Raw genomic sequence first — 27,932 nt, forward strand, 5'->3', positions numbered from 1 at the left:
GACCATAAGGACGATCTACAAAAACAGGGAGAAAGTGAAGAAGTGCGTCAAAGCTTACGGGACAGGGCTCATTGACGGCTGGGTACGGTGCAGAGACGAGGCAGTAACTTGGACAGAAAGATGTCTGGAGATGTTCGTCCTGAGGCAGGCAAGGAAGAATAGTCCTGTCGACAGCTCAGTCATCAGGGAGAAGGCTAAGAATTTTCACAAACTGGCAAGTCAACGGCTCCATATCAACCCCCCTAAGCCCTTGCATGCTATCCATGGGTGGTTGGCTAACTTTCTGACAAAGAAGCACCTTAAGAACGTGCACACAACTGGAGAGAGAGCGTCTGCTGACGTGGCCACGGCAGAGGACCTTCCAACCGTCCTCCAGGCAGTTATGGAGGAGGGGGGTTATACAGCAGAAACTGTTTTCAACATAGACAAGACGACTCCAGTGGAAAAAGCTGCCTAGCACCACACACATCCCACGTCAACACCGAAAGGCCCAGGGAAGGAAGCTCGACAAGGGGTGCTAGACAGTAATTTTTTGTACCAATGCCAAGGGAACATTCAAGATGAAGCCTTTTGTAAATAATAAGACAAGAAAACCCCGCACCTTCCGCAACCTCGAAGACATGGATCAGTCAGGGGTGTATTGACGTCAGCAGGCTAAGGCATGGGGTATATACTACAGGCTTAGTCGTGGACTGGTTTGACAGATTTGTTGAGGATGCGAAGGCTCATTGAAAGCGTGTTAAAGTGCTGTTTAGAGTGTTGCTGCTCATGGACAATGCTCCCGCTCACCCACAAGCCCTAACCTCACATCACCCCAGCGTCAAAGTTACGTTCCTCCCACCCAACACCATCCCTCTTCTCCAGCCACTTGACCAGGAGATAATAGCGAATACGAAGTTGTTTTACACCCAGTTATTTTATCGCCAGTTTACCTCAGCTGTCACCGACGATGCATTGGAGCGGCAGCTGCTGAGAGAGATCACGGCAGACAGCAGCAACAATGAGACAGAGGTGGGTGTTGTTGAGCCTGACCCCAGAGAAAATCGGGAGGTGTAGTCTGTGTACCAGTTCTGGAGGAAATTTAACATCAAGGACTCTATCGATGCACTACTAGAGGCTGGGGCAAGCTTAATGTTGCAACAATTGCATGTGCCTGGCGCTTTCTCCTGCCTAACCTCACCAGTGATGACACGCCAACTCAGAGTGTAGAGAACAACGAACAGGCTGTTGTTCAACTGGCTCGGAATCTGCCAGGCTGTGGTGAAGTGTCAGCTAGTGACATAATGGACGTGATTATTGAGAAGGTTGATGATGCTGAGGCTGTCGTGGAGGCTGTTATACAAGACGACGAGCACTTGGAAAGGCAAACTAACCGTGAAGTGAGTGAAGTGAATGAACAGGAATGTGGCGAGCCCTCTATGAAGGAGCTCAGTGATTTGCTTGTTTATGTAGACTTGGCCAAGGAGATTGTGATATCCATTGAACGTGATGAGGAAAGGTGTAGTGAGAGTATTGGTTACCTAGAAAAAGCTGTGCATTTTTACAAGGACTTGCATAATCGCAGAGTTAATGAGAGATATCAGGAACTCATCACCCACTATTTTGCCCGGGTAAGGGCAGAAGCTGAGCCTGAACCACAGCCTGGCCCTTCACACACTGAGGACATGGATGACGTAGCATCTGTCATCTCTGAGGCAGACTTTGAGGGCTTCCTGAGGGAGGCAGAGGAGCTGGAGAAGGGAGAACAGCATGAGGGAGCACCCCCACCTCATGCTGAGAGGTTCTAAGTTCTTCCCAACACCACCCCACTCCATTCACTTAAGCAGTATCGTCATAGGATTAAGGTGAGATCCCTTAACATGGCTTATTTCTATTTAATACATGCAATGAATATTCCTAAATTTGTATGTGCCTAGATAGGTGTAGGTAGGGTGCTGTGGGGGGTGGTTGGCCAAAGTCCAGACCCAAATTAATTTTTCACATAAGAGTTATTATTTATAAACCGCGGAATTTGTAAATCGCGGCAGTGGTCCAGACCCAAATTGCCGCGATTTACGAGGATTGAGTGTATATATATATATATATATATATATATATATATATTGGCATGCAAAACAACCGAACTCACCGGCCTCACACTTCTAAGTGAGCGGGTGTGTATATATATATATATATATATATATACAGTGCTCGTCAGAAGTATAGAGCGCCCTGCGTCCCTCCTGAGAAACAAACCTTTCAACATTGAAAAAACATATAAATAATGCATTTTATTTACCTTTAGTGCTTCGTAGGGTAGCCTTTACGTTTCTTCACGGACCTGAGACGTCTTGGAAGTGAAAGGGCGAGGCTCCTGAGGTGCTGGAGGGGTATTTTGTCCCAGGAGTCACGAATGGCGGCTTCCAACTTAGGCAGAGAGCTCACGTCTTTCCCTTGGAGACTCTTCTTTACGAGGTACCAGAGGTTTTCAATGGGGTTGAGGTCTGGGCTATTTCCTGGCCAGTCTGTCATGAATGATACCTCGCAGTCACGAAGCCAATTGGTGACCGATTTGGCCTTGTGAGCAGGTGCACCGTCCTGCTGAAACACTCGTGCACCTGTTAGCTCGAAGGAGTCTGGTAAATGATCACACAGAAGCTCCAGGTAAACATCCTGATTCACTCTGATGTTCTTGGGAAGTACAACAAGCTTCCCCAAACCCTTCCCTGAGAAACAACCCCATACCATGAGTGAATCAGGATGTTTAACTGCTTTCTACATACCGTGGGTCAAGTGGGTCACTACCTTTGCGTCGATACACACGTGCTCCTCTGTTACAGGTAACACTAAACGTTGCCTCATCAGACCACAACACTGACAACCATTGCTCCTCACCCCAGGTTAGATATTTATTAGCAAAGGAAAGCCTACGAATTCTCTGGCTCTTGGTGAGAAGAGGCTTTTTCACAGGCCTGTGACTTGTGTAACCAAGCTCATGCACCCTACGAGACACTGTTCTCACTGACACCTCACCAAACACTTCCGGGTTGCTCTCCTTAATTTTCCTTGCACTCACACGAGGATTAAACTCCACTGCACGTTTTAAAACATTAACAGACCTTGGGGAAGTTTTCCTAGGCCTACCAGACCGCGGTTTCTTTGTGGGAACTGCACCACTGTTTTCCTCCCGAAACCGTGCACACCAACGACGCACTGTCGATCGTGCCACACCAACCAATTCACTAATTTCCTTTGTCTGGTGGCCTGCCTCCTTTAGAGCAATGATCTGGGATATGATTTCACTCGATAGTTCACGGGTAGGTGCCATAACAAAGTTGTGAAGGCCAGAACACTGCGGGACACTCGGTAAAAAATGGCGCAATTTGAGAGGGACACTCGGCGGAGTTCCTCTCTCTCAGGCAGCCCGTGGGCGACTGAGGCGGGAACCAACCAGCGCGTCGGAAGGCCCCAGGCTACCGTGACGTCATGCTCGGAGCTCAAACTTGTGGCTCAATTCTTACCCCCCAGAATGGGTGATTCTTTTTGGGCCATAAGTATTGTGCACCTGGCGGACAACGCTGAATACTTCTGACGAGCACTGTATATATATTTACCAGCATATATATATATATATATATATATATATATAGATAGATAGATAGATATATATATATATACTGTATATATATTTTTATGTGAGGAAGAAGGAACCAAAGGCAATGAGCCCACAAAACTGTTCCTTCCAAGAGAAAAACAAAATACAAGAGAGAGCCAAATTCAAGATCCATTTATTTCGAGATGCCTGGACACACTGCGTTTGAAAGACTGGAGATCATAGGAAGCAGGAAATACAGACAAAGGGAGACAGTTCCAGAGTTGACCTGTTGCATAAATGAAGGACTGGGAGTAACGGTTAACTCTTGCATTAGAGAGTTGGACAGAAAAAGGATGAGAGTTTGCTGCTAGACGGGTGCTATGCGCCCGTTGTAGAAGTGGAGGAATGCATGCAGACAGTTCAGAGGAACAGTGACCATTGAAGTAGCGATAGAAAAGAGATAAAGATGCAACATTGCGGCGAAGAGACAGAGGTTGAAGGGAGTCAGTAAGAGGGGGAGAGTTAATGAGATGAAAAGCCTTTTGACACCACCCTATTGAGAACAGCTGTATGTGGGGAGCCTCCCTACTCATGAGAGTTGTACTCCACACAGGGGCGGATAAAACCCCTGTATAGAGTCAACAATTGTGCAGGGGCAAAGAAGGAACGGAGTTGGCTTAGCACACCCAGTTGCTTGGAAGCAGATTTTACAAGAGATGTAATATGATCTTTCCAAGACAGGTCCCGAGCAAATGAAACCCCAAGCATGTTCAGCGATGATGCAGGATTAAGTTGAGTATTATTAAACATAAGTGGGTATACCTGTGGAAGATTTTGTCGGGTTGATAGGTGCAAAAACTGAGTCTTTGATGCATTAAAAACATCCAGATTATTTTTACCCCAGTCAGAGATACGAGCCAAGTCAGACATTAGGTGTGCCATAGCCTCATCCCTTGCCTGTTGAAGTAACTGCTGAGATGGACGTTGCGGGAATCGAATGGAAAGGTGAAGGGTGGAGTCATCAGCGTATGAGTGGATAGGGTTAGATGTACAGCTTAGAAGGTCATTGATGAATAAAAGGAAGAGAGTTGGTGATAGGACAGAGCCCTGAGGAACACCACTGTTGATAGATCTAGGAGAAGAACGATAGCCGTCTACAACAGCTGCTATAGAACGACCAGAAAGGAAGCTAGAGATGAAGGCACGGATAGAAGGATAGAAACCTTAAGAGGGCAGTTTGGAAATTAAAGATTTATGCCAGACTCGATCGAAAGCCTTAGAGATGACAAGTGCAATGGCAAAGCTTTCGCCAAAGTCCCAAAAGGAGGATGACCAGGAATCTGAAAGGTAGGTGAGAAGATCGCCGGTGGAGTGTCCCTGACAGAACCCATACTGACGATCAGAAAGAAGGTTGTGATAGGAAAGATGCTTTAGAAATTTTCTATTAAGAATAGATTCAAAAACTTTTGAGATACAGGATGTTAAAGCAATTGGACAATAGTTAGAGGGTTGGGATGGTCACCCTTCTTTGGGACTGGCTGAATGAGAGCAAACTTCCAGCAAGAAGGAAAGGTACAAGCTGACAGACAAAGGCGAAAGAGTTTGCCTAGGCAGGGTGTAAGCACAGAAGCACAGTTTTTCAGAACAACAGGAGGGACTCCATCAGGCCCATATGCCTTATCAGTACTGAGGCCAGCAATGGCAGAAAATACATCAGCTGAAGAAATTTTAATGTTAGCCATGAGGAAGTCAGAGGGGGGAAGCGATGGAGGAACAGCACCGGAATCGTCTAAGGTGGAATTGGAGAAGAAAGTCTGAGCGAAGAGATCTGCCTTATCAGTAGAAGAAATAGCTACAGAGCCATCAGAGTAGAAAAGAGGAGGGAAGGATGATGAGGTAAAGTTGTTAGAAAGGTTTTTGGCAAGGTGCCTGAAGGAGCGGGAAGAGTTCAAGTTAGAGTTGAGAGCATTTTGTACGGATGAAATTATTATAGCAGAGCGAAGAACAGACTTCCGGGCATGATTCCGGGCAGAAATGTATAAAAGATGTGATTCAGGGGTGGGTTGGCTCCGGTACCTTTTATAGGCCCTCTCCTTGTTGCGGACAGCATTAGAACAAGCTTGATTAAACCAAGGCTTTCGTGCATTAGTCAGAGGATGTGAGAAAGGAATGTATGCTTCCATGCCTGAGAATATAACCTCCATAATGTGCAAGGCACTCCCAGGTGGCTCTCAGCCATGGAAGCAATAATCATTCCAGGGAAAATCAAAGAAGTACTGCCTGTGGGCCTCTCAATCCGCAGCTCCAAAGTGATAGAGATGACGTTTTTTTGGAGGGTCCGCAGGCCGTACCGGAGCGATAGGACAGGTTAAGGTAATAAGGTTGTGATCAGAGGAGCCCAACGGAGAGAAAAGATTAACAGTGTAGGCAGAAGGATTAGTTGTAAGGAGGAGATCAAGTATGTTGGAGCTCTCACCAAGGCAGTCAGGGATACTGGTAGGGTGCTGTACAAGCTGCTCTAGGTCATTAAGGATAGAAAAGGTGTAGGCTTGTTCACCAGGTGGATCAGTGAAAGGAGAGGAGAGCCAAAGGTGGTGGTGAACATTGAAATCTCCAAGAATGGAGATTTCAGAGAAAGGAGAAATGGATAGAATGTGTTCCAATGTAGAAGTAAGATAGTCAAAGAATTTTTAATAGTCAGTAGAATTAGGAGATAAGTAAAGAGCACAGATATATTTAGTCAGAGAATGACAGGAAAGCTGAAGCCAGAGTGTAGAGAATTCAGAAGAATCGAGTTCAGGAACACGAGAGCAACATAAGTTGTTGCGTATATGTACACAACAGCCACCTTTGGCTTTGAAATGAGTATAGAGAAAGTAGGAGGATACAGAAAAGGGTTTGCTGTCAGTTGCCTCAGACAGCTGAGTCTCAGTTAGGAAAAGAAGGTTAGGTTTAGAGAAGGAGAGGTGGTGCTCACAGAGCAAAAGTTAGAGGAAAGGCCACGAATGTTGCAGAAATGAAGAAGAAGAGAGTCAGACAGTGGTTCCAGGCACCTTGAGCCGTCACCGGGAGAGGGGCTGAAGGTGGGGACATTTATGGTCCCCCCCCTTGGGACTCCGAGGCTATGTTATTCGACGCCATTTTTTGAAAATTTTGAAAAGGAAGTGTGGTGTGTACTGTGCATGTAGTTTGGTGTTGATAGTTGGAGAAACTTGTATTGGAGAGCATGCTGGCCTACTCTCTGTGTTACTGAGACACTGAAAAAGTTCAGCAAAGGGGGATAATCGGGACTAGTCCCAAGGGCTGATGAAATGGGAGCTCCAGGTCTCCCTATCATCAGCTTTCCATCTGCCTTGGGAGTACTGCCCTGCTCGACTGGTGCTACAGTCTACTCCTCTCTCTCTCTCTCTCTCTCTCTCTCTCTCTCTCTCTCTCTCTCCCTCCCTCTACATATACCATTAGAATTGCAATTGTCTATCGACCAGGTCATCCGGGCAGATGTCAAGGTTTTATGGAGGAGTAGTAGTAGTTGTTCCCTAGGCAGTCTGGCCGAACAGCCCCGAGTCCCTTAAGAAGGCCATGGCCGAGACCGGGCTTTCCCACAGAGCTCTCAAAGAGTGTATGTTGTGTTGTTGGCATAGGTGATTGTGGGCAATGCAGTCTTCCATAATGTGCTTAATAGTATGGGGTGCTGTGTTGCATCCTGGACAGGCATCAGCGACGAAGTCATCCAGCCTCTTCTGGTAGCTTAAGAGGGCTGGGTGGTGCCCACATCCCAGCCTAGCCAGGTGGACCCTGTCCTCACGAGGAAGATAGGATTCAGAAGGGTGGATGTCAGGAGGCCGTGCATGCAGCTGTGTGTTGTCTTTAAGTGACTGAATGGAGCGGCGAGAGATCTGAGCCTGGATATGCTTCTGGAAGCTGGTCTGAGGTGGGCGAGGGGGGAGAGATGACAGTATTTGTGACGTCACAGCTGTCTGGTACTCACTGCGCGTCCCATCCCCCCCTGCTCACCTCACCTCCCCACCTCGGCCCCAAACACCAAACAGCTATTTTACCGCCGATATGGCGAGCCGGAAAGAATTAATAAAGAAGAGCTGATAGAGACGATATTAGCTGCTCAAGAGGGGGATGAAACACCCGTACTGAGGACGCTTGATGAGAAGTTGAATGCAGTTATAGCAGAAGTGGCTGAGCTCAAGAAAGTGATAACATCACCTGAGAGTTTTGTCGCCAAGAAGTTCGCCGAACTGCAGGACAGAATTGACAAGCAGGCAGAGATAATCTCGAAGCAACAACGTTTTTTAGAGATGCTGGATCAGAAGGAGCGGGAGATGAATGTCATGGTGCTGGGACTGCCGGGCGAGGGTGAGGCGCTGGATGGTGCGATCACGGACACAGGCAAGTTGGAGCGAGTGTGGGAGAAGGTGGGCGTGGCTGGCGTGGAGTGTCAACACCATAGGCTGACGGAAGGAGGCATAACGGACCCCTGCTGCTTACAGTTCGGGACAAGGAGATGCAGTCGCGGATCCTTGCTAATGCCAAAAATCTCAAGACTGCCGGAGAGAAATACTCTAAGATTTACATTAAGAAGGACGTCCATCCGGGCGTGAGGAGGGAGTGGCAGCGACTACGCGAGGCGAAGGCGAGGGAAAAGGAACGGCCGAATAATGTAGGGTGCGATATCAGGCTGGACATGCGGCAGCGCAAGCTCTACCGCGATGGTGAAGTCATAGACACTTGGAACCCACAGTTTTTGTAAAAAGACCACAGTGTGCTGAAAGTATTAAGATAGTATCATGGAACGTTAATGGTGTATACACAAAGCTAGAAAAAGTCAACGTGGATCGTATGTTGCATGTTTATGATATAATTGCACTCATCGAAGTTAAAACCACCCTACCCGTCCATCTGCCTGGGTTTGTGTCCTACCGTGGGAAAACAGTGGGCACTATGGACCGAGGTGGTATTGTGGTGCTAGTCAAAAACCATATAAGCAGCTTTGTTCATAACATTGACTTACGTATAGGTGATCAAGTATGGTTGCAGCTTACCATTTTTGAGCATGTATTTACCTATTTGTAGTATACAGGAATTGAGCAATGCTCGTGATGTCCTGTCTCCATATCCACATTTATCAAGTCTACCTTTACACACATGAATGTTTTTCTCATGCACCACCTCTTTGTCTAAGTGGTTCCAAATATTTAAGTATTTACCTAATATACCTAATTGTGATATACACGGAATGTACTACGCTCGTGGGTTTCCGTTGCTGTTTCTCAATAAGTCAAATTTAGCTTTAAACTCATTTAAGTTTTTAGACTGGACGATCTTTTTGTCCAGGCTATTCCATAAGTCTATACTTCTGTAAGGAAAGCTATATTTCTTGATATCCTTCAAGCAGCTTGACTTTTTCAATTTCATTCCGTGTCCTCTTGTTGCTCTCTTAGATCTTCTTTGTCAGTTTTATCTACTCCCACCATGGTCCTGAACACTGCAATCATGTCTCCCCTCTTTCTTCTTTCCTCTAAGGAAGGCAAATCCAGTTTTCCAGCCTCTCTCTGTATGACAGGTCTGTCAGACTGGGGACCATCTTGGTTGCTGTTCTTTGTATTCTCTCAATCTTGTTTATATCTTTCTTTTTGTGTGGGGACCACACTACCGCTGCATATTCTAACCTGGGGCGGATCATGGCCACTATCAATTTTTTCATCATCTCCTCATCCATATAATGAAATGCTACTATTCTGTTAGTCAAAAGTTTATAAGTCTCCAACTATCTTGTTAATGTGCTTTTCTGGTGACAAACTATCTTGGACCAGCACTCCCAAATCTTCCTCTTCTCTCCTTTTTGTGATTAATTCATTACCCAACAAATAATTCAGTGATGGCCTCTTGGTACTTTTACCCATTTTCAATATTTTACATTTCTTTACATTAAATTTCATTTCCCACGTCCGGCTCCAATCGTGTATCCTATCCAAATCCTCCTGCAGTATTTTACAATCCTCCTCAACCTCTACCTTCCTCAAGATCTTTACATCATCAGCAAACAGACTTGCATAACTGTTCACTCCATCTACCATATCATTTACGTAAATCAGGAACATTACTGGCGCCAACACCGAGCCTTGAGGGACTCCACTTGTTACTTCCCTCCATCCAGACACCCTATCCTTTATTACTGTCCTCATTTGTCTGTCTCTCAAAAAGTCTCACATCCATTCCAGAAGTTTCCCCTTCAGTCCTCCTATATATTCTAATTTCCACGTTAGTCTCTTATGAGGTACCTTGTCAGAGGCCTTCTCTAAGTCTAAGTACACACAATCCACCCAACCATCTCTCTCCTGTACCACGTCAGTCGCTCTTGAATAAAAGCTCAACAGCTTAGAAACACATGACCTTCCACTTCTGAATCCAAACTGACATTCAGCCAAAATATTCATCTCTTCCAGATATTTTATCCATCTGTCTTTCAGGATTCTCTCACACAATTTTGCGACCATGCTGGTTAGAGACACTGGTCTATAATTCAGGGGTTCTTCCCTGTATCCTTCCTTGTAAATTGGTACCACATTTGCCCTCTTCCATTCTTGTGGCACTTTCCCCTCTTCCAGTGAGCATACGATTAAACTGTGAATTTTATCCACCAGTTGTTCTCTGCATTCCTTCAGTACCCAATTAGAAATTCCATCAGGTCCTGGGGCTTTCCTTACATCTTGAGTTTCCAGTAATTTATACACTTCCTGTACCTCCACTTTTATATCTTTTATCACCGGAACATTTCTAATCACTCCCTCCCCTTCCACAAGCTCCTTTTCTTAGTGAAAACTGACTGGAAACATTTGTTCATTATTTCTGCTTGCATTGCCGCATCCTTAAAGACCTCTCCTTCTCCTTTCAGTTTGGTGATTTCTTCCTTTTGTTTCAGTTTGCCATTAACAAATCTATAAAACGGTTAGGGTTCATCCTTGCATTTGTCTATTATACCTTTTTCAAAATTCCTTTCTTCTTCTCTACGTATTCTTGTGTATTCATTTCTTGTTCTTTTATATTCTTCCTTTGTTCTGTTGTTACCTCTCTTTCTCCAAGTGTTCCACGCCTTATCTCTCTCTTTTTTTGTTATCATACACCTTGTATTAAACCACTCCTTTTTCCTGTTTTCTTTCCCTCATACTCTTGGTACAAATTTTTCCACTCCCAAATTATAGAGGTCTAGAAAGATATCCCACTTCCTCTGTATCTCTCTTGTTTCTTTGAATTTTCTCCAATCCGCATTTTCAAAAAAGTTTCTCAATCCTGTAATATTTGCTTTCCCAAAGTTGTATCTTCCCTGTCTATGAAGCTTGTCTCTTGGCCCGACGTTCCCTATTAACATCTGGAACTCAATGACCACATTATCACTTTTTCCTAAAGGACAGAGATATTTCAATGATTCTATTACATCGGGTTCTTTGGTAAACAGTAAATCTAACCTTGCTGGTGTGTCCTCACCTCGAAACCGTGTCTCTTCTTTGACCCATTGCGTCATCACATTATTCATTATTACAGTATATTTAAGAACATAGTATTAATCAATTCCATACCACGTTGAGTACACCGCTTCCCATCCGATCAGCGAGGTTAAGCAACGTTGGGTCTGGTTAGTACTTGGATGGGTGACCGCCTGGGAACACCAGATGCTGTTGGCATCCCTACGTGTCAAGTGGGGTTGGTGGAGGATTAGTGCACCTCCCTGTAAAACAATTAACTCTAAGCCCTTGGCCACCCCGTTTGGGATACATGGCGTCTGGCAATGAATGAATGAATGAATGAAAGTGCCCCACGAATCCTCGCCGCCTCCCGAGTACCATTCCTCCCAGTTCACCTCTTTACAGTTAAAGTCACCCACCATAATTATATTATTGCTTTTCTCAATTATTTTTTGCAAATAGCTAGCCATATCTGACAACATCTCATGGTATTCGTCATCCTTCCATGCTCTCGTCTTTGGGGGAACATGCACTACCGCCATATCTCTCTTAACATTCTCTCCAGTTTCTAATTTCATATATATCACTTCAGCCCTGCCTTCTCCCATTTCCACAGTATCTACATTTATGTTGTTCTTCACTGCTATCATCATTCCTCCTCCCTTTTTTTTTCTTTTCTGTCTTTTCTCCACAGTTTGTATTTACCATCTCCCAAATGAACATCAATATCTTCTCTTAATTTGGTCTCTACAAAGCACACGACACAGGTTCATGTTCTCTCAAGAAATCGTTAATTTTGATCCTTGTCGATGTGAAACCTTCAACATTAGTATATATCACCTTCAAATTATTTTTGATGTTTTTAATACCCTCTTCTCTCCTACTGTCTGTCCGTACCACTTCCTCAACTTCTGATCTTTCACGGCCATCCCCCTTAGTTTCCTTCACTTCTATTTCCTTAAATACCACTTCCTTACTTTTGTATCCATTACTCTCGAAAAAAAAGTATTACATTCTTCCTCTGTCCTCTTATCATTTTTTCCTGTACTTCTTCCCTTAATGATTTTAAAACTTCTCTTTCTTCTTCATTCAGATCTTTTCTTATTATAATATTTTCCATCCCCGCCTCTTTGCTTAATTTCCAGGTCACTTTAAGTATCTCATTTATTACACTTCCTGATGTAAACTTGACTCTCATTGGTCTTGTTTCCCCTTTCTTATAAGGCCCTATCCTCCTTACTTCATTAATTTCTTTTACCCACTTGTCTCCTTCGGGGTCAATCTTGCCTAATATTCCTCTCACCAGGTTCGTGTCTCTCTCGAGTCTTACGAACCTAACCTTTTCTTCCTCTTCCCTGTTTCCAAATATTACCACACATCTGTTCCTTTCTACAGTTTCTCTCACTATTTTCTCTCTTTACTTCAGTATTTTCACTACATTTTCTTCCATTTTTTTCTTGTTCATTTCCCTTTCTTCCTGGATGATCTCTCTTAAGCTGACCACTTCTTTCTGTTCTTCTTCTACGTGTGCCCACTTTGCCTTATGTTCTTCTACTACACTACTCACCTTCTCGGTTTTATTAGTACTCTCTTCTAGTTTCCTCCTCAATTCGACATTTTCACGCTTCAAATTTCTAATCTCTTCATTCGCTATCTCATTGGACTGGATCAGACTCTGTATGGTAGTCTCCATATTTTCAGACACATCCTTTATCGCTAGATTCTCTACTTTCTTTTCAAGTTCACTAATCCTCATAATTAATGTTTTAACCAGGTCCATGACATTGGTATTTGTATCAAATCATTGAAATTCGAGTCCCTCATTGTTTACATTTTTGGCCATGTTTGATGTTAGTTAAAGTACCAAAACAGCTGTTACCGAAAAAAACTACAAACATTCATGTATACTCTAGCCAATAAATCTTTACATTTTTGGTAGTCTATTAACTTTCATTATTTTAAATTTAAAACAAGACCTTAGGAGACAGGACAGACAATATTCCTGAAACTACTTAAGGTTAGCAGCGATGGCTGGGACGTTTGCTCTCTCCGGCTGTTCGTTTGTGTGTCACGTCATGTTTGGTTTCTGCTATGTCCCCCCGTGTGACTCCCAGTACTACTCTCTTGATGCTTTTGCTTCAATCCAGGAAAAGATAATGTCTAATCACATGAGGAATGGCTATGTGATTATGGGCGACATGAATGCCAGGTTTGGGAAGACTGTGAGAGACTTGGCAACAATATATGAGTTGCCAGGTATGAATATTTCTTACCCCATCATTGAAGATGACATGGGTCCAACGAACGATAATGCTGGATTTTTATCATCAATATGTCTGGACAATGAGCTACTTGTGCTGAATAACCTTAAAACTCAACATAGACATTATATCAGTAGTAAGACGTATCGTAAACATGTCACATGGGTGTCAGAGTTAGACACATGTATTGCATCTCCCTGTTTAGTAGAACATATTCACGACTTTGTGGTCATTAAGTGGGTAGATCTTCCCTCCGACCACGCCCCCATCAGTATATCTATGAGCAATCCAGGGACGCATTTGGACAACGTTTTGGCCAGGACTGAATTGCTGGGGGACCACTCAGTGCTGTATGGCAGTGCCCCGAGGTATGGTGTGGCAAAGAAACCTATGAGGTTTGCTAACATGGATAGGCAGAAGTTTGCTGTAAATATTGCATGTACGGATATTCCCAACGTGGGTAATGATATCAATGCCTTTGCTAAGAACATGTCAGACACACTATATGAGTGCGCTGAGAGCAGCAGGACGGTTGTGGCAGGTGTAAGTCAGGGCGATACACACTTGAGTAGATGGGAGAGGCTGTTGGGTGATGCTGATGATGCTAGAGTGTGGAAAGCCATTAGCTGGAAAGGGGACTTCGAGATGTCCAGGTGTAATATGGCAAATCTCCCCAGCGATGAGGATTTTAAGTTTCATTTTGAGTGCGTGCTGAACCCCAACCCCACCCCACCATCCCTGAACATCAGCACCGACGTGACGATACCGGTGCTGGATGGCCCGATCTTGCCCGCAAAGGTGGAATGTCAGGTTAAGAGAATGAAAGTGGACAAAGCTTGTGGGCCAGATGGGCTCACCCCTGGAGTCTTCACAATCTTGCCAGCCCAGTGGCTGTTAACCAGTACCACATTATTTAATGCGGTCTTTATGTCTGGTACGTACCCTGTGTCGTGGGTGAGGGCTATGATTTTTACTGTTTTTAAGGGAGGAAGCAGATCTGATGTTAATCATTACAGATTAATTCTCTTGCTAAGTTATTTGATATGGTTCTTTGCAACAGACTATATCTGTGGTTCCGCTCATTCTGTGGGCAGGCGGGAGCCCGGAGCAAGTGCGGGTGTATTGAGCACATCGTCGCATTACGTCTTCTCACGGACGTGGTGCGCCGGAAACAGTGTAAACTATTTATAACCTTTGTTGATTTTAGTAAAGCTTATGATCTGGTCCTTCGTAACAAACTATTTATGATTTTAAAGCGTATGGGTTGTGGGTTGGTAATGTTGGCTGCATTGGTGGCTATGTATAGTGTCACAGAGTCGGTGATAGGGGGAGCCGTCATGACTGCCACGCTTGGGGTCCGGCGGGGCTCACCCACGTCTTGCTTTCTCTTCATAGTGTTTATGAATGAGCTCATTAGGATGCTCAAGCAGGGGTGCGTGCCTGATGGGTTCCTGGGCTGGCTCAATACTCTAGTTTTAATGGATGATACAGTATTGTTATCCATGACCGGGGGGGGCATGATGAACTAACTTAGGATATTGCATACCTTTTGTAAAGTTCATGGCATGATTATCAATGAATCAAAGACAAAGTTTTTTGTCATTGGCGGCACAGAGGAGGAGGCGGAGCCGTTGCGGGTGGATGGGCTAGTTATTGCCCCCTGCACTTCATACATGTACCTGGGGTCGCCCTTCACCAGCGACGGATCTGCCTCATCCGCGCTCAAGTTACATGCAAAGAGGAAATTATGTCACGTGCTCAAGTTCCTATCTTTTGTTAGAAAGAACAATGACGTGCCTTTTGTGGTGAAGCGAAGGGTATTCGATGCGGCGTTGATGTCTTCGTTACTTTATGGCTGCGAGTCATGGGTGGGAGCCGACCTAAAACCTGTCATTAAGCTTTATAATTGGGCCCTTAAGCAACTCTTGGGAGTGAGAAAGGCTACCCTGAATGATGTTTGGTATGCCGAGGTAGGATACCCTTCGTTACCCGACTTGGTTAGATTTAGGCAACATAAATTTTACTCCAAAATGGTATCAGAGAGATCCAGTCTGACAGATGATCGCTTGATTTTTGCCATTGATATTGTCACTAGAGGTAATACTGGGATGAGCAGGACGATTAGAGGGTTCATAGACACGAACGTGCCAGATATGAGTGCTCTCATGCAGAATGTGTATGCATGTATCACAGCGTCCAGTGGTTCAAGGTGTGCAGTGTACCGTAGCTTGAACCCCAACTTTACGCTCCACAGTATATACAAGGACTTTCATACGGTGAACGATCGCTTTAGAATGGCTTTCACCCGTTTCTGTGTGTCAGGTCATAGTTTGTGTATTGAGACTGGACGATGGAATAGGCAGGGACGGGGTCGTTTACCACTGGAAGAGCGTTTGTGTGTATGTGGAGAGGTTCAGACAGAAAGGCACGTTGTGGAGAGTTGTCTTGTCACGAGTGATATTAGGCAAAATGCAGGCTTCACTTGCGTACAAGAGCTCTTCAGTGGCAAGTACGCAAATGATGTTGCATGTAAAATTGTTTACAACATTCTTAAATTATACCCATAGAGCGTACATATATTTGTTGGTTCCTGGCATCATGATGATCGACCATTTTCATTTTCTTCGTTTCTTGTTCAAGTTAGTTTGTGGACTGCAGAATGAATTTCCATTTTAATAGTTCACATTTTATTTACTATATGTGTTGATATATTTTTTTCTTAATGTAAAGACAAATGTAACTGTGGTCAATAAAATATCTATCTATCTATGGTATCGTGCGCTGAGTGTTGTTTTGATGTTCCTTGGTGTGGGTGAATGTGCTGCCATGTACTGTAGTGGATGTTGTGGGTTTGTGGAGGCTGCAGGAAGAAACTGGGTACCTCTCATGTCTAGGTGATCCTTGACTTTCAGGACTTTGGTTTCTTGATGTAGGTGGTCTGTGGGTGTAGTAGCTGTGCAGCCTGTGATTATTTTTAGGGCCTTGTTCTGTATGGTCTGTAGAGTGTTGTAGTGTGTTTTGGTGAGGTTAGTTGCCCAGGCAGGGCTTGCATAATTCATCACTGAACGTATGTATTGTTTGTATACTGTGGTGGTGGTTCTTTGTTGTGTCCGAGTGTTGTATGGGCAAGTGACCTCAGAGCATTGAGTCTTGGTGTTATTTTACTTTTAATGTTTGTGATGTGTTGTTTAAATGACATTGATGTATTGTATGTTACACCAAGGATTTTGTGTGTGTGTGTGTGTGTGTGTGGTAGGGGAGTGTTGTTTATGGTGAGGTGTGGGATGTGACTGTGTTCTGCTGTCCAGTTTGTGAGAAGAGTCACTGTAGATTTGGCTGGGGCTATTTTGAGCCTGTTTGTGGTGAACCATTCATGTAGTGTGTTGAGGTAAGGTTGAATGATGTGTGCAGCTGTGTTTGCATTTTAGTGTGTACATGTAAGTGTTATATCTTCTGCATAGGAAGCTATGTGTATCCGTGGTGTGTGGGGTGTGGGTACGTCGTGCATGTATAGGTTAAAGAGTGTAGGTGACAAAACAGATCCTTGGAGGACGCCGTTTGTGATGTTAGAAGACTGACCGGCAAATGTTACGTGTGCACATCTGCCTGCTAAGTAGTTTGCCAGCCATCTTTTTGTGTTATTGTGCATGTTTGTGTTGAGCATTTTGTTTGTAAGGTTGTGGTGGGGGATGGCATCAAAAGCTTTGCTAATGTCTAGTGTGATTAGGAGTGTTCTGTGTGATGGCCTAGCTGAATTCATGTCATCAAAAACTCTCTGTGTAAGGTCTGTAAGAAGGATGTTTGTGGAGTGTAGTGGTCTAAAGCCATGTTGTGACTGGGCTAGGGGAATGTGAGGTGTGACTAGTTGTAGTACTAGTCGTTCAGCGACTTTAGAGGGGGTGCAGAGGAGTGTGATGGGGCGATGTGAGGAGGGTAACGTGGGGTCTTGTTGGGTTTAGGGATAGTGATGATATTGCCATGCTTCCAGGTGTTGGGTATTATGTTGTGTGAGTAGCTGTAGTTTGATATGTTGGTGAGTGCTTGTATGCCTTGTGGTCCTAGATGTTTAAGGTGAATGTTGCTTATGTTGTCTGGTCCACAGGCAGATGAGTGCTTGAGGTTGTTAATGATGTTCTTCGTCTGGTTGTAAGTGAAAGGTGCGTAGTTTGGGTCTGTGGGGAACTGTCTCTTACATCGGATGATACGTCGGTCTTCGGGATGGGGGTTTAGATGGCTGACTTGTGAAAAGTGATTGATGAGAGTGTATGGAGGAGTTTGGGCAGTTTCTTGAAGGGTTTTCTCTTAAACCTGGAGGACTTCTTGTTTGTGGTGATTTCAATTATTGGGTTGACAGTCCAGAGTCAAAACCATTTTCTTCAGAATTCCTTGAGTTGATCACCCAGAACAATTTTTTCAATCATGTGAGTAATCCAACTCGTGTCTCAGGACATGTCCTTGACTTGATCTTGTCCCCTGTTGGTTGCAGGCGCGTATCAGATTTGAAGGTTGACTCATTTGACTCCCTCATCTCTGATCATGCTCTGATCACTCTTAGTTTTGATGTCCCGAAATCCCCTTCATATAAAAAGGCCATCAGGTTCAGAAATTACAGGAATGTTGACCGCCAGTTGATGTGTCTTGAAATTGATCAGCTTTTAAACTCCATTGATTCTTCCAGTCTTTCTTTTGATGAATTGGTTGATATTTACAACAACGAGCTTAGGTCAATTTTTGACCATTATTGTCCTGAGGTAGTAAAAACAATCACTGTACGTGATGATTCTCCGTGGTATGGTCCATCCATTAATTCTTTGCATGGACAACGTAGAAGGGCAGAACGTTAGTGGCGCTTGCAGTGGACCGAAGTAACTCGTTTGCGTTATGTTTTTGCGAGAAGAACAGTCATTCACATTGTAAAAGCCCAAAAGGCTAGGTATTATCAATATAAAGTTGATTCATGTGGTGTTGATAAAAAAAAACTGTCTGCAGTTGTGAACAGTTTGGTTGGTCGGAGGAATGTAATTGTTAAACCAACTTCTGTATCTGATACCCAATTGGCTTCTGATTTTGCTTCTTTTAATACAAGTAAGATATCTCGCATAAAAAGTGATTTAGACAGCAGTTGTCGTAGTGAAGCGTACTCAGTTGACTTCCAGCCACGGTGCACCGGGGATCATTTGCTTTCAACATTTCATCCGCTGGATGTAAACAGTCAAATGTTATATCAGAGAACTTAATAAAACATTTTGCTCACTCGATCCATGTAACATGTCACAAGTACCTGATGTGTATGAGCATGCTGCAGACTTTATCTGCAACATAATAAATAGATGCTTCTAAGAAAGTAATTTTGTGCAGTCTGAGAAACGTGCTTTGCTTAGGCCCCTAATTAAGAAACTTGACCTTGATGTTGAGAGCATGGCAAATTATTGTCCCGTCTCTAACCTGTCTTTTTTATCCAAGATTATTGAGCGGGCCATACTCGATCAACCCGTACCACTACTGGAACACAACAGAGTTGTTCCTGTTGTTCAATCAGCATAAAGAAAATACCATTCAACAGAAACTGCACTAACAAGGATTCAGAGTGACTTGGTGGCAAACACTTGTAGTGGGATGTCCTCTCTCCTAGTTCTGTTGGATCTGTCAGCAGCTTTTGATACAGTAGATCATAAACTATTGTTGGACGATCTGTATTTTTATGGCATTCGTGATAGTGCCTTTTTGCTCCTTAAGTCGTATCTGTCAGACAGATCTCAGAGAGTGGTTGTTGATTACGCCAGCTCTGATTCTGCTCCCCTTCTATTTGGAGTCCCTCAAGGATCAGTTTTGAGTCCAATTCTATTTACTATCTACACAAGTAGTTTATCGTCTCTACTTGATGCTCATGATGTCTATCTATCTATCTATTGCCAGATGCCTCAATCCCGTTTGGGGTGGCCACAAACAAATCGCCTCCAAGTCGCCCTGTCCCCCGCCATTTCACTACCCTGCTCCCAACTCACACCCCCCTCTCTCATATACCTCTCCACCCCATCCCTCCATCTCATCCTCGGCCTCCCCCTCCCTCTTCCCCCCTCCACCTCACTCACATACACTCTCTTCGTCAGTCTTTCACCCTCCATCCTCTCCACATGGCCAAACCACCTCAGTGTGTTCCTCATAACGCTCCCTATCACATCCACATCAACACCACAACGTTCCTTTATATCCTCATTCGTCAGCCTATCTCTCCATGTGACTCCACAGGCTCCTCTTAAATAACTCATTTCCACTGCTCTCACTCTTGACTTGTGTCCTTCCAACAACGTCCAAGCTTCACTTCCGTACGTTAGAGTTGGTATCACAATACTGTCATGTAGTAACTTTTTCACTTCCATGCTCACTTCCCTGTTTCTTGTCACTGCTTTCAAAGAACCAGCAACCTTTCTTCCCTGCAGTACCCTTTCAAGCACTTCACCCTCCAAACCTCCATCCTTACTCATCACACTACCCAAGTACTTAAATGTACTCACATTTTCCAATTCCTCACCATCCAACCTCGCTGTACATTCACTGACTTCACCTCTCTCAAAGACCATCACTTTACTCTTCCCTACATTCACCTTCAGATTCCGTTTCTTACACACTCTCCCAAACTCATCCACCAAGCCTTGCAGCTCCCCTTCGTCTTCACTCAACAACAAAGTATCATCTGCAAACAACAGTACAGGGAGTTTCCAAACACTATCCTCTCTCACCAGGGCCACTCCAACATCCACTACCCTACCTTGTACCTCTTTTATTACCCCATCCATGTACAGATTGAACAACCATGGAGACATGACACATCCCTGTTTCAACCCAACTTTCAAAGAGAAAAATTCACTTAGTTCACCATCCACACGCACTGCAGCCTTCGCACCATCGTACATACTCTTCACAGCATTCAACAACTTCCCATCTACTCCATATATTCTTAACACTTTCCACAATCCTTGTCTATCCACCCTGTCATATGCTTTCTCCAAATCCATGAAAGCCGCATACAACTTCTTTCCCCTCTCTAGAAACTTTTCCACTAAAGATCTAAGAATGAATATCTGATCTACACAACCTCTTCCCTTCCTAAAGCCTCCCTGTTCTTCTCCAACTAATTTCTCTGTTCTTTCTCTAACTCTGTCAATAAGTATCCTACCATACACTTTTCCTATTATACTAAGAAGACAAATGCCCCTTTGATTACCACACACTTCTTTTTCCCCTTTTCCTTTGTACAAGGGAATAATTATACCTGACTTCCAATCCTCCGGGACTCTACCTTCCTCCCAGGCTAATCTGCACATCTTCCACATCCATTTTACTACTATCTCTCCCCCATGCTTCAGCATTTCACCACACACTCCATCAATTCCTGTGGCTTTCCCAGATTTAACTTTCTTCATTGCTTCCACAACTTCTATCCTACTGATTTCTTCCTGTCTTCTCACCTCCCTCCTTCTCCCAGCCATTCCCCAGCCACTTATACTCGCATTACTTCCATCCTCTACGTTCAACAAGTCCTTAAAGTGTTCTCTCCATCTGCTCACTTTTTCTCCCTTCTCCACTAGTAATCTACCATTTTTATCTTTCACTCCCCTGCTAACTTCACTTCCACCCTGTCTTACTCTTTTCACCTCTTTCCAGAACATTTTCTTACAGTCCCTCCACTTTACACTCAAATTCCTACCAAATTCCTCATCCACTCTCTTCTTACTGTACTCTCTCTTACTAATCTTTTCACCTCTCTCTTTCTTTCTACATATAACTCTCTCTTCCGCCTCTCAACTTCTTCCACGCCCCTATTTCTCATCCATTCATTGTATGCTTTCTTCTTTTGTGCCACAGCCTGTTTCACCTCTTCAGTCCACCACGCTGTTCCTTGCACTCCCCTCCGTCTTCTCTTCCTTCCACACACCACATCACATGCTGCACATATTTCTTCTGTAAATATGCTACACACACCTTCCACGTCTCCCATCTGCTCCAATTCATATTTGCACAATCGTTCCTCCACTTCTCTCTTATACTCTGCCTTTTTGTCATCCTCTTGTAACCTTTCCACTCTCCTTGCAACTACTCCTTCCTCTTGTCTTTCCCTTCTTCTATTTCTCCATTCTATTTGGATCTTGATTCTGGCCACCACCAAGTAGTGGTCAGAAAGTCCACTCCCCCAACCTCTATAAACTCTTGCATCCATTACACATCTTCGCATCCTTTCATCCACACACACATAATCAATCATTGCCTTCCTTTCATTCAGTTCACCACCCACCCTTCTCATCACTCGCCATGTATACCTTTGGATCATTTTATGCCTGAAGAGAGTATTGGCTACCACCAACCCCCTCCCAGCACAAATGTCCACTAAAGCACTCCCATTCTCATCTATCTCAGCAGGCACACCCCAGTCACCAACTATTCCATCCACCTTCGCATTCCCAACTTTACCATTCATATCACCAATCAAAAACACTCTCTCATTCCTTCCAAACTTTTCCATGCACACTTCTACATTTGTCCAGAAAACTTCTCTCACTCAACTAGCACGATCTTGCGTTGGCGCATACACACACACAATCGCCCACATTTGTATTCCAACTTTCAACTTTACCCACACAATCCTTGACCCAACTGATTCATACTGTCTTATGCTCTTCTTCCATCTTTTACTCACAACTATACATACTCCTTCCTTCGCCCTTTCATTCTCACCTACTCCTGCACATATACCCCATCCATACTCCCATTCTCTCACACTTTCTCCTCTCCATTTTGTTTCAGTTATTCCACATACATCCACTTTCGCACCCTCAACCACCTGGACAATCTCTCTCTCTTTCACCTCATCATGTGTCCTATCATTTTTATGCTGATGACACCCAGCTCTATGTTAAGATGTCAAATATCAACGATACTAAGACAAAGTTTGAATCTCTAATGTCTGATATTAAGATTTGGATGGCTAAGAGGAAACTTAAGCTGAATGATGGTAAAGCTGAGATCATCATCATCAGAGGAAACAGAAGGGGTGATGACACTGACAATGCCCTGGCTTTGAACATTGGCGTATCACAGCTTCATCCAGTCAGTTCTGTTCGAAATCTGGGTGTTTATTTTAATTCTAAGTTAAATTACAAAGAACATATTAATCAAGTTGTAAGAGGGTATAACTTGCATATCAGAAATCTGTACTCAGTGAGAAAATTCCTGAATAGACGGTGCCTCTTAACATTGGTCCATGCAGTGGTCTTGTCTCGTGTTGATTATTGTATTTCACTGTAGGTTGGTCTTCCAAATAATATACTAACAAAAGCTCAGTCTGTGTTGAACAGGGCAGCACAGCTTATCTTTGGTCTCCCCTCGAGAACCTCAACTACCCCGTTTCTGATTGAGTTGCATTGGTTACCAGTAAAGGCTAGAATTGAATTTAAACTGTGTCTTATTACATTCAAGGTTCTTAAGTTTGGCGAAATGAAGTATCTTGCTGAATTGTTAAAACTCCCATCGGCACGCCCGGGTGTGACGTTACGCAGTGAAGATGATTCCTTGCGTCTTGATGAGCCAGGAGCCATTCACCAGTCATCTTTCTCTGATCGTTCTTTTGCGTATAGAGCTCCTAGATTATATAACAGATTGCCATTGTCCATAAGACAACTCTCGACAATTGAATCCTTTAAGAGACAGCTGAAAGCCTTTCTTTTTTTTCAAAATGCTTTGACCTGGAGAGAGGTACTATGATGGATGATTATAGGGTTTAATTATTGCCACTTTCATGTATATGTGATGTAGCTTGTATTATATACAAGAAATGTCACAATTCTTGTAATTGTGAAAATAAAGTATGGGTGTCGAGCGCTAGTGAATTCCCAAAGGAAGAACTGGTGCTTAAGAAACAAAAGGCCAGATTATTATTAGATTATTATTATATATATATATATATATATATATATATATATATATATATATATATACAGTACCCTTGCATCCAACACGCGTTTGTCCAGCACGAATCGCGTCCAGCACGGAGAGCAAAAAATTAGTACGATTTAATACGATTTAATAACTGTAACATGGGTGTGTTAGCATAACACGGATGGAGCTCCGAGAAGTAGGCGAAATCCGCAGAGTTCGCCTCTAGCACGATCACCTCCAGTCCAATACGGTCATACTGGATGTTCCCGTGACGCTGACAGCCAATCAAATCTTCCGATCAAGTAGCCTCCCCCGCCTACTATCTTGACGTGATCGTGATGTTGCCCAATTAAAAACGCTTCTGCTCTCACGTGATGTTTTGTTTAAATTTCTCCTGCCACAGCACCACTTAGTCGCATAATTCTCTTTGGACGGTGCTTTTTTCTCGCTGCATTTTCTGACCTTGCTACTGCATTTTACCCTGCTCACGATGCCTAGGAAGTCTTCTGAGAACCCCAAGAAGCAGCGACACCTCCCTCAGGCCACCAAGCTAGAAATCATCAAGAGGAAGACGAAAGGGGAGAGGAAATTCGAAGGATTTATGAGGAAGGTTGAGGAGAAGCAGCAGCCATTACCCGCTAGTGACGCCAGCAGCCATCCTCCGGGGACCCAGTAGGACTACCTACAGCCTTGGATACCACCTTCCATTCCCAGCAAGCCCACCAACACTATCCTAAAAGGTTAGTTATCATTCATAGTAGAGTACTATTTATTATAATTACAGTAGTACCAATATATGTATAGGTATATGGTAGGTATTTAGGGTGACTTTTCCTAGGGTTGCTGACGTAATTCATTTTTCCCCATAAGCTCTGTTGTTTGTCCAACACGTTTTTGGACAAACACGGGACCCGTGCATGACAATATTACCGTGTTGGATGCAAGGGTACTGTGTATATCTATCTATCTATCTATCTATCTATCTATTGCCAGACACCTCAATCCCGTTTGGGGTGGCCACAAACAAATCGCCTCCAAGTCGCCCTGTCCCCCGCCATTTCACTCCCCTGCTCCCAACTCACACCCCCCTCTCTCATATACCTCTCCACCCCATCCCTCCATCTCATCCTCGGCCTCCCCCTCCCTCTTTCCCCCTCCACCTCACTCACATACACTCTCTTCGTCAGTCTTTCACCCTCCATCCTCTCCACATGGCCAAACCACCTCAGTGTGTTCCTCATAATGCTTCCTATCACATCCACATCAACACCACAACGTTCCTTTATATCCTCATTCGTCAGCCTGTCTCTCCATGTGACTCCACAGGCTCCTCTTAAATAACTCATTTCCACTGCTCTCACTCTTGACTTGTGTCCTTCCAACAATGTCCAAGCTTCACTTCCATACGTTAGAGTTGGTATCACAATACTGTCATGTAGTAACTTTTTCACTTCCATGCTCACTTCCCTGTTTCTTATCACTGCTTTCAAAGAACCAGCAACCTTTTATTCCCTGCTGTACCCTTTCAAGCACTTCACCCTCCAAACCTCCATCATTACTCATCACACTACCCAAGTACTTAAACGTACTCACATTTTCCAATTCCTCACCATCCAACCTCGCTGTACATTCACTGACTTCACCTCTCTCAAAGACCATCACTTTACTCTTCCCTACATTCACCTGTAGATTCCGTTTCTTACACACTCTCTCATACTCATCCATCAAGCCTTGCAGCTCCCCTTCGTCTTCACTTAACAACACAGTATCATCTGCAAACAACGGTACAGGGAGTTTCCAAACACTATCCTTTCTCACCAGGGCCACTCCAACATCCACTACCCTACCTTGTACCTCTTTTATTACCCCATCCATGTACAGATTGAACAACCATGGAGACATGACACATCCCTGTTTCAACCCAACTTTCAAAGAGAAAAATTCACTTAGTTCACCATCCACACGCACTGCAGCCTTCGCACCATCGTACATACTCTTCACAGCATTCAACAACTTCCCATCTACTCCATATATTCTTAACACTTTCCACAATCCTTGTCTATCCACCCTGTCATATATATATATATATGGAGAATGAAAGACTGACTAAGAGGGTGTATGTAGGTGAGGTGGAGGGAGGGAGAGGGAGAGGTAGACCGAGGATGAGGTGGAGGGATGGAGTTGAGAGGTATTTGAGGGAGGGGGAGGTGAGTTGGGGGGAGCGTAGTCAAATGGTGGGTGACAGTGTGACTTGGAGGCCTTTTGTCTGCGGCCACCCTTTGCGGGATTAGGGCGTCGGGCTATAGATAGATAGATAGATATATATATATATATATAATTACCTTCTTGCTACAACCTGAGTTACAGGATGTTTGTGTTGAGAGAAGGTGAGGTAGAAGGGTTAGAGACAGCCTCTTTGACTATCTTCACTACGAGAGATCTCCATCAAGCTCATTAAAATTGTCAGGAGGTTGCAAGGGTAAAATGTCTAAAGCATCAAAGGTTTTAAGGAGGTTAAGAGAGCAGGGTGACAGTACTTACCATACATATTTAAAGGTGATTGTATATGCTTATTTAATAGGTCTTGGGTGGCAACAGAGAGGCTGCAGAGATTCTAGCCACTCTGGTTCATTCTGAATTTCCCTGGAATGAAGAACAGGGATTGGAGAACATACCTGACTTGCCAGTAGAGAGCTTGGGCATATGGATAGATCCAATTGGTGAGTTACATTTATGTAGGGATTATTTTATGTCATTGTCATCATTAGTGTATGTAGAATTACAGTACAGTACCTTATTTAATTATTTCATTCCATTACATATTTTTCAGTTCATTCTTGCTATCTTAAGATGAGTTTATTTTGCTCAGGAGAGATTTTTCACACTGGAGAGGTTAACAACTAACCAACAGGAAACAAAAAAGAGGTTAATAATTAATTATTATCCCTTCAGTACAACAGGACTCTCCTGATTTAAATAAAATAATCTTGAGGTATTAAATATGATAGTGGATAGTTTGCATTAGCCTCATTCCTCATGCAATATGGAACACATCTTTTATCATTTCTTATTCCTGAGCTTCTTCTCCATACATTTTAATATACCTCCAGACAGACTTTCAAATTGGAAGGGCTTGTTATAGCCTTCATTAACTCATTCATTTCCAAGGCATCTTCCTTGAACTGAAGAAAATCGTTTATTGATAACAAGAGAAAAAAACATGCTCAAAGTGAAGGAGTTAAGAGACCACATAACACATTTCGGTTATTGCATGCAGGGTAACATACACACATTAAATAGACTCCATGCTTCCTATTAAGGATTCCCCATATTGGAGTTGACCATGTTACAGCTAATGTTTTCTATGGACTGGAAGCTAAACCAAGGGCCAAAACCAGCTAGTTGCCTTTTTACAATTGCTGGAAGCTGTTGGGAAAAATAGAAATTTAAGATACATATTTTGAATCAATGTGATGGAAGGAAAGCGATGGGCATTCACACTTTATTTTGGGATGTTTTCTCCTCAGTAGTGCCTGCATTCACATGCCATCCTTCATCAGCGTCATGAATATGTGAAGTCTCATATTGAAAATAACAGCAGTTAATGTCTAAAACTTGGTGTGGTCTTGGTGATAACTACAGTATTTTATAATCAGCAGTGGTATTCATATATGTCATTTAGTTCTTTTACCCTGTCCAGATTCCACTGGTGAGTATGTGAAAGGTGAGAAGGGAACAGCAGTTGGGAAGATATGGCAGCAAGGATTACCATGTGTCACTGTTTTGATTGGGTTGTATGACTGTGCAAATGGACTGCCCATTGGAGGAGTTGTTAACCAGCCATTTGCTTCCTTTGATGATGAGAAACAAAGGTAAACTAATGATTTTGTTTTTTATATTTAGAAACAAAGGTAGAGTTATGAGTGTGTTTTTTACTGTCTGGTGTAGTATCATACAGTCATTGTAGAGAGAATTATTTTCATCATCATCATCTAATCCTGTGTTGCCCACTGAGGAGCGTAAGAGCCTGGGGCGAGGCAAGTTGGTCCTGACATTTAAGATGAGAGTGACCAGCCTCACTCACCCCTAAGTGGCATTATGTGAGCAATAAATGCCAGCCACCCCTTGGATATAAACCTGCACCTTAATTACCCACTAAACCACCAGGTGCCATAATTTGGGTAGAATTATTGTCATAAATGATGAAATAACTGGACCCATATCACATTTTGAGGGGGGTCTGCTAGTTGGGACTGTCCCTTCAAAATTCCTGTCTGTACAGAGCTTCAGGTGGATATGCTCAAGCATTCTTGGACATACTGTGAAAATGTGAAGGTTAATTGTCTGAAATGTTGAAGAGACAGTAAATGTAGTTGGGACTTCTGCTGTTGATAGACCAAGAAAAATGTGAGATGAGGTCCTGATAATGGTCTCCAGGGTTAAGGGACTTGACTGGAATGCTATAAGAGACCATGCAGCTTGGTAGGCAGCCATTAGTATATATATATATATATATATATATATATATATATATATATATATATATCCATCAATCTATCTATCTATATCTATCTATCTGTTTATATATACAGTGCTCGTCAGAAGTATTCAGCGTTGTCCGCCGGGCGCGCAATACTTATGGCCCAAAAAGAATCACCCATTTTTAGGGGTGAGAATTGAGCCACAAGT

At 43.5% G+C, this 27,932-nt stretch overlaps 1 protein-coding gene and 1 pseudogene across 1 annotated transcript in view; both read left to right on the forward strand.

The window, feature by feature from the left end:
* Ipp (inositol polyphosphate 1-phosphatase) overlaps positions 1–27,932 on the forward strand; it is a 131,432-nt gene that overhangs the window by 49,549 nt on the left and 53,951 nt on the right. Inside the window, exons 3-4 of the mRNA XM_080278890.1 lie at positions 25,825–25,963; positions 26,944–27,115. Coding sequence (XP_080135016.1) covers positions 25,825–25,963; positions 26,944–27,115 — 311 coding nt within the window. The remainder of the gene's footprint in view (positions 1–25,824; positions 25,964–26,943; positions 27,116–27,932) is intronic.
* Positions 11,151–11,268, forward strand: LOC145408145 (5S ribosomal RNA; annotated as a pseudogene).

The sequence above is a fragment of the Coenobita brevimanus genome, chromosome 75, assembly GCF_032717465.1.
Source record: "Coenobita brevimanus isolate Jiangsu-jjx chromosome 75, ASM3271746v2, whole genome shotgun sequence".
NCBI lineage: Eukaryota > Metazoa > Arthropoda > Malacostraca > Decapoda > Coenobitidae > Coenobita > Coenobita brevimanus.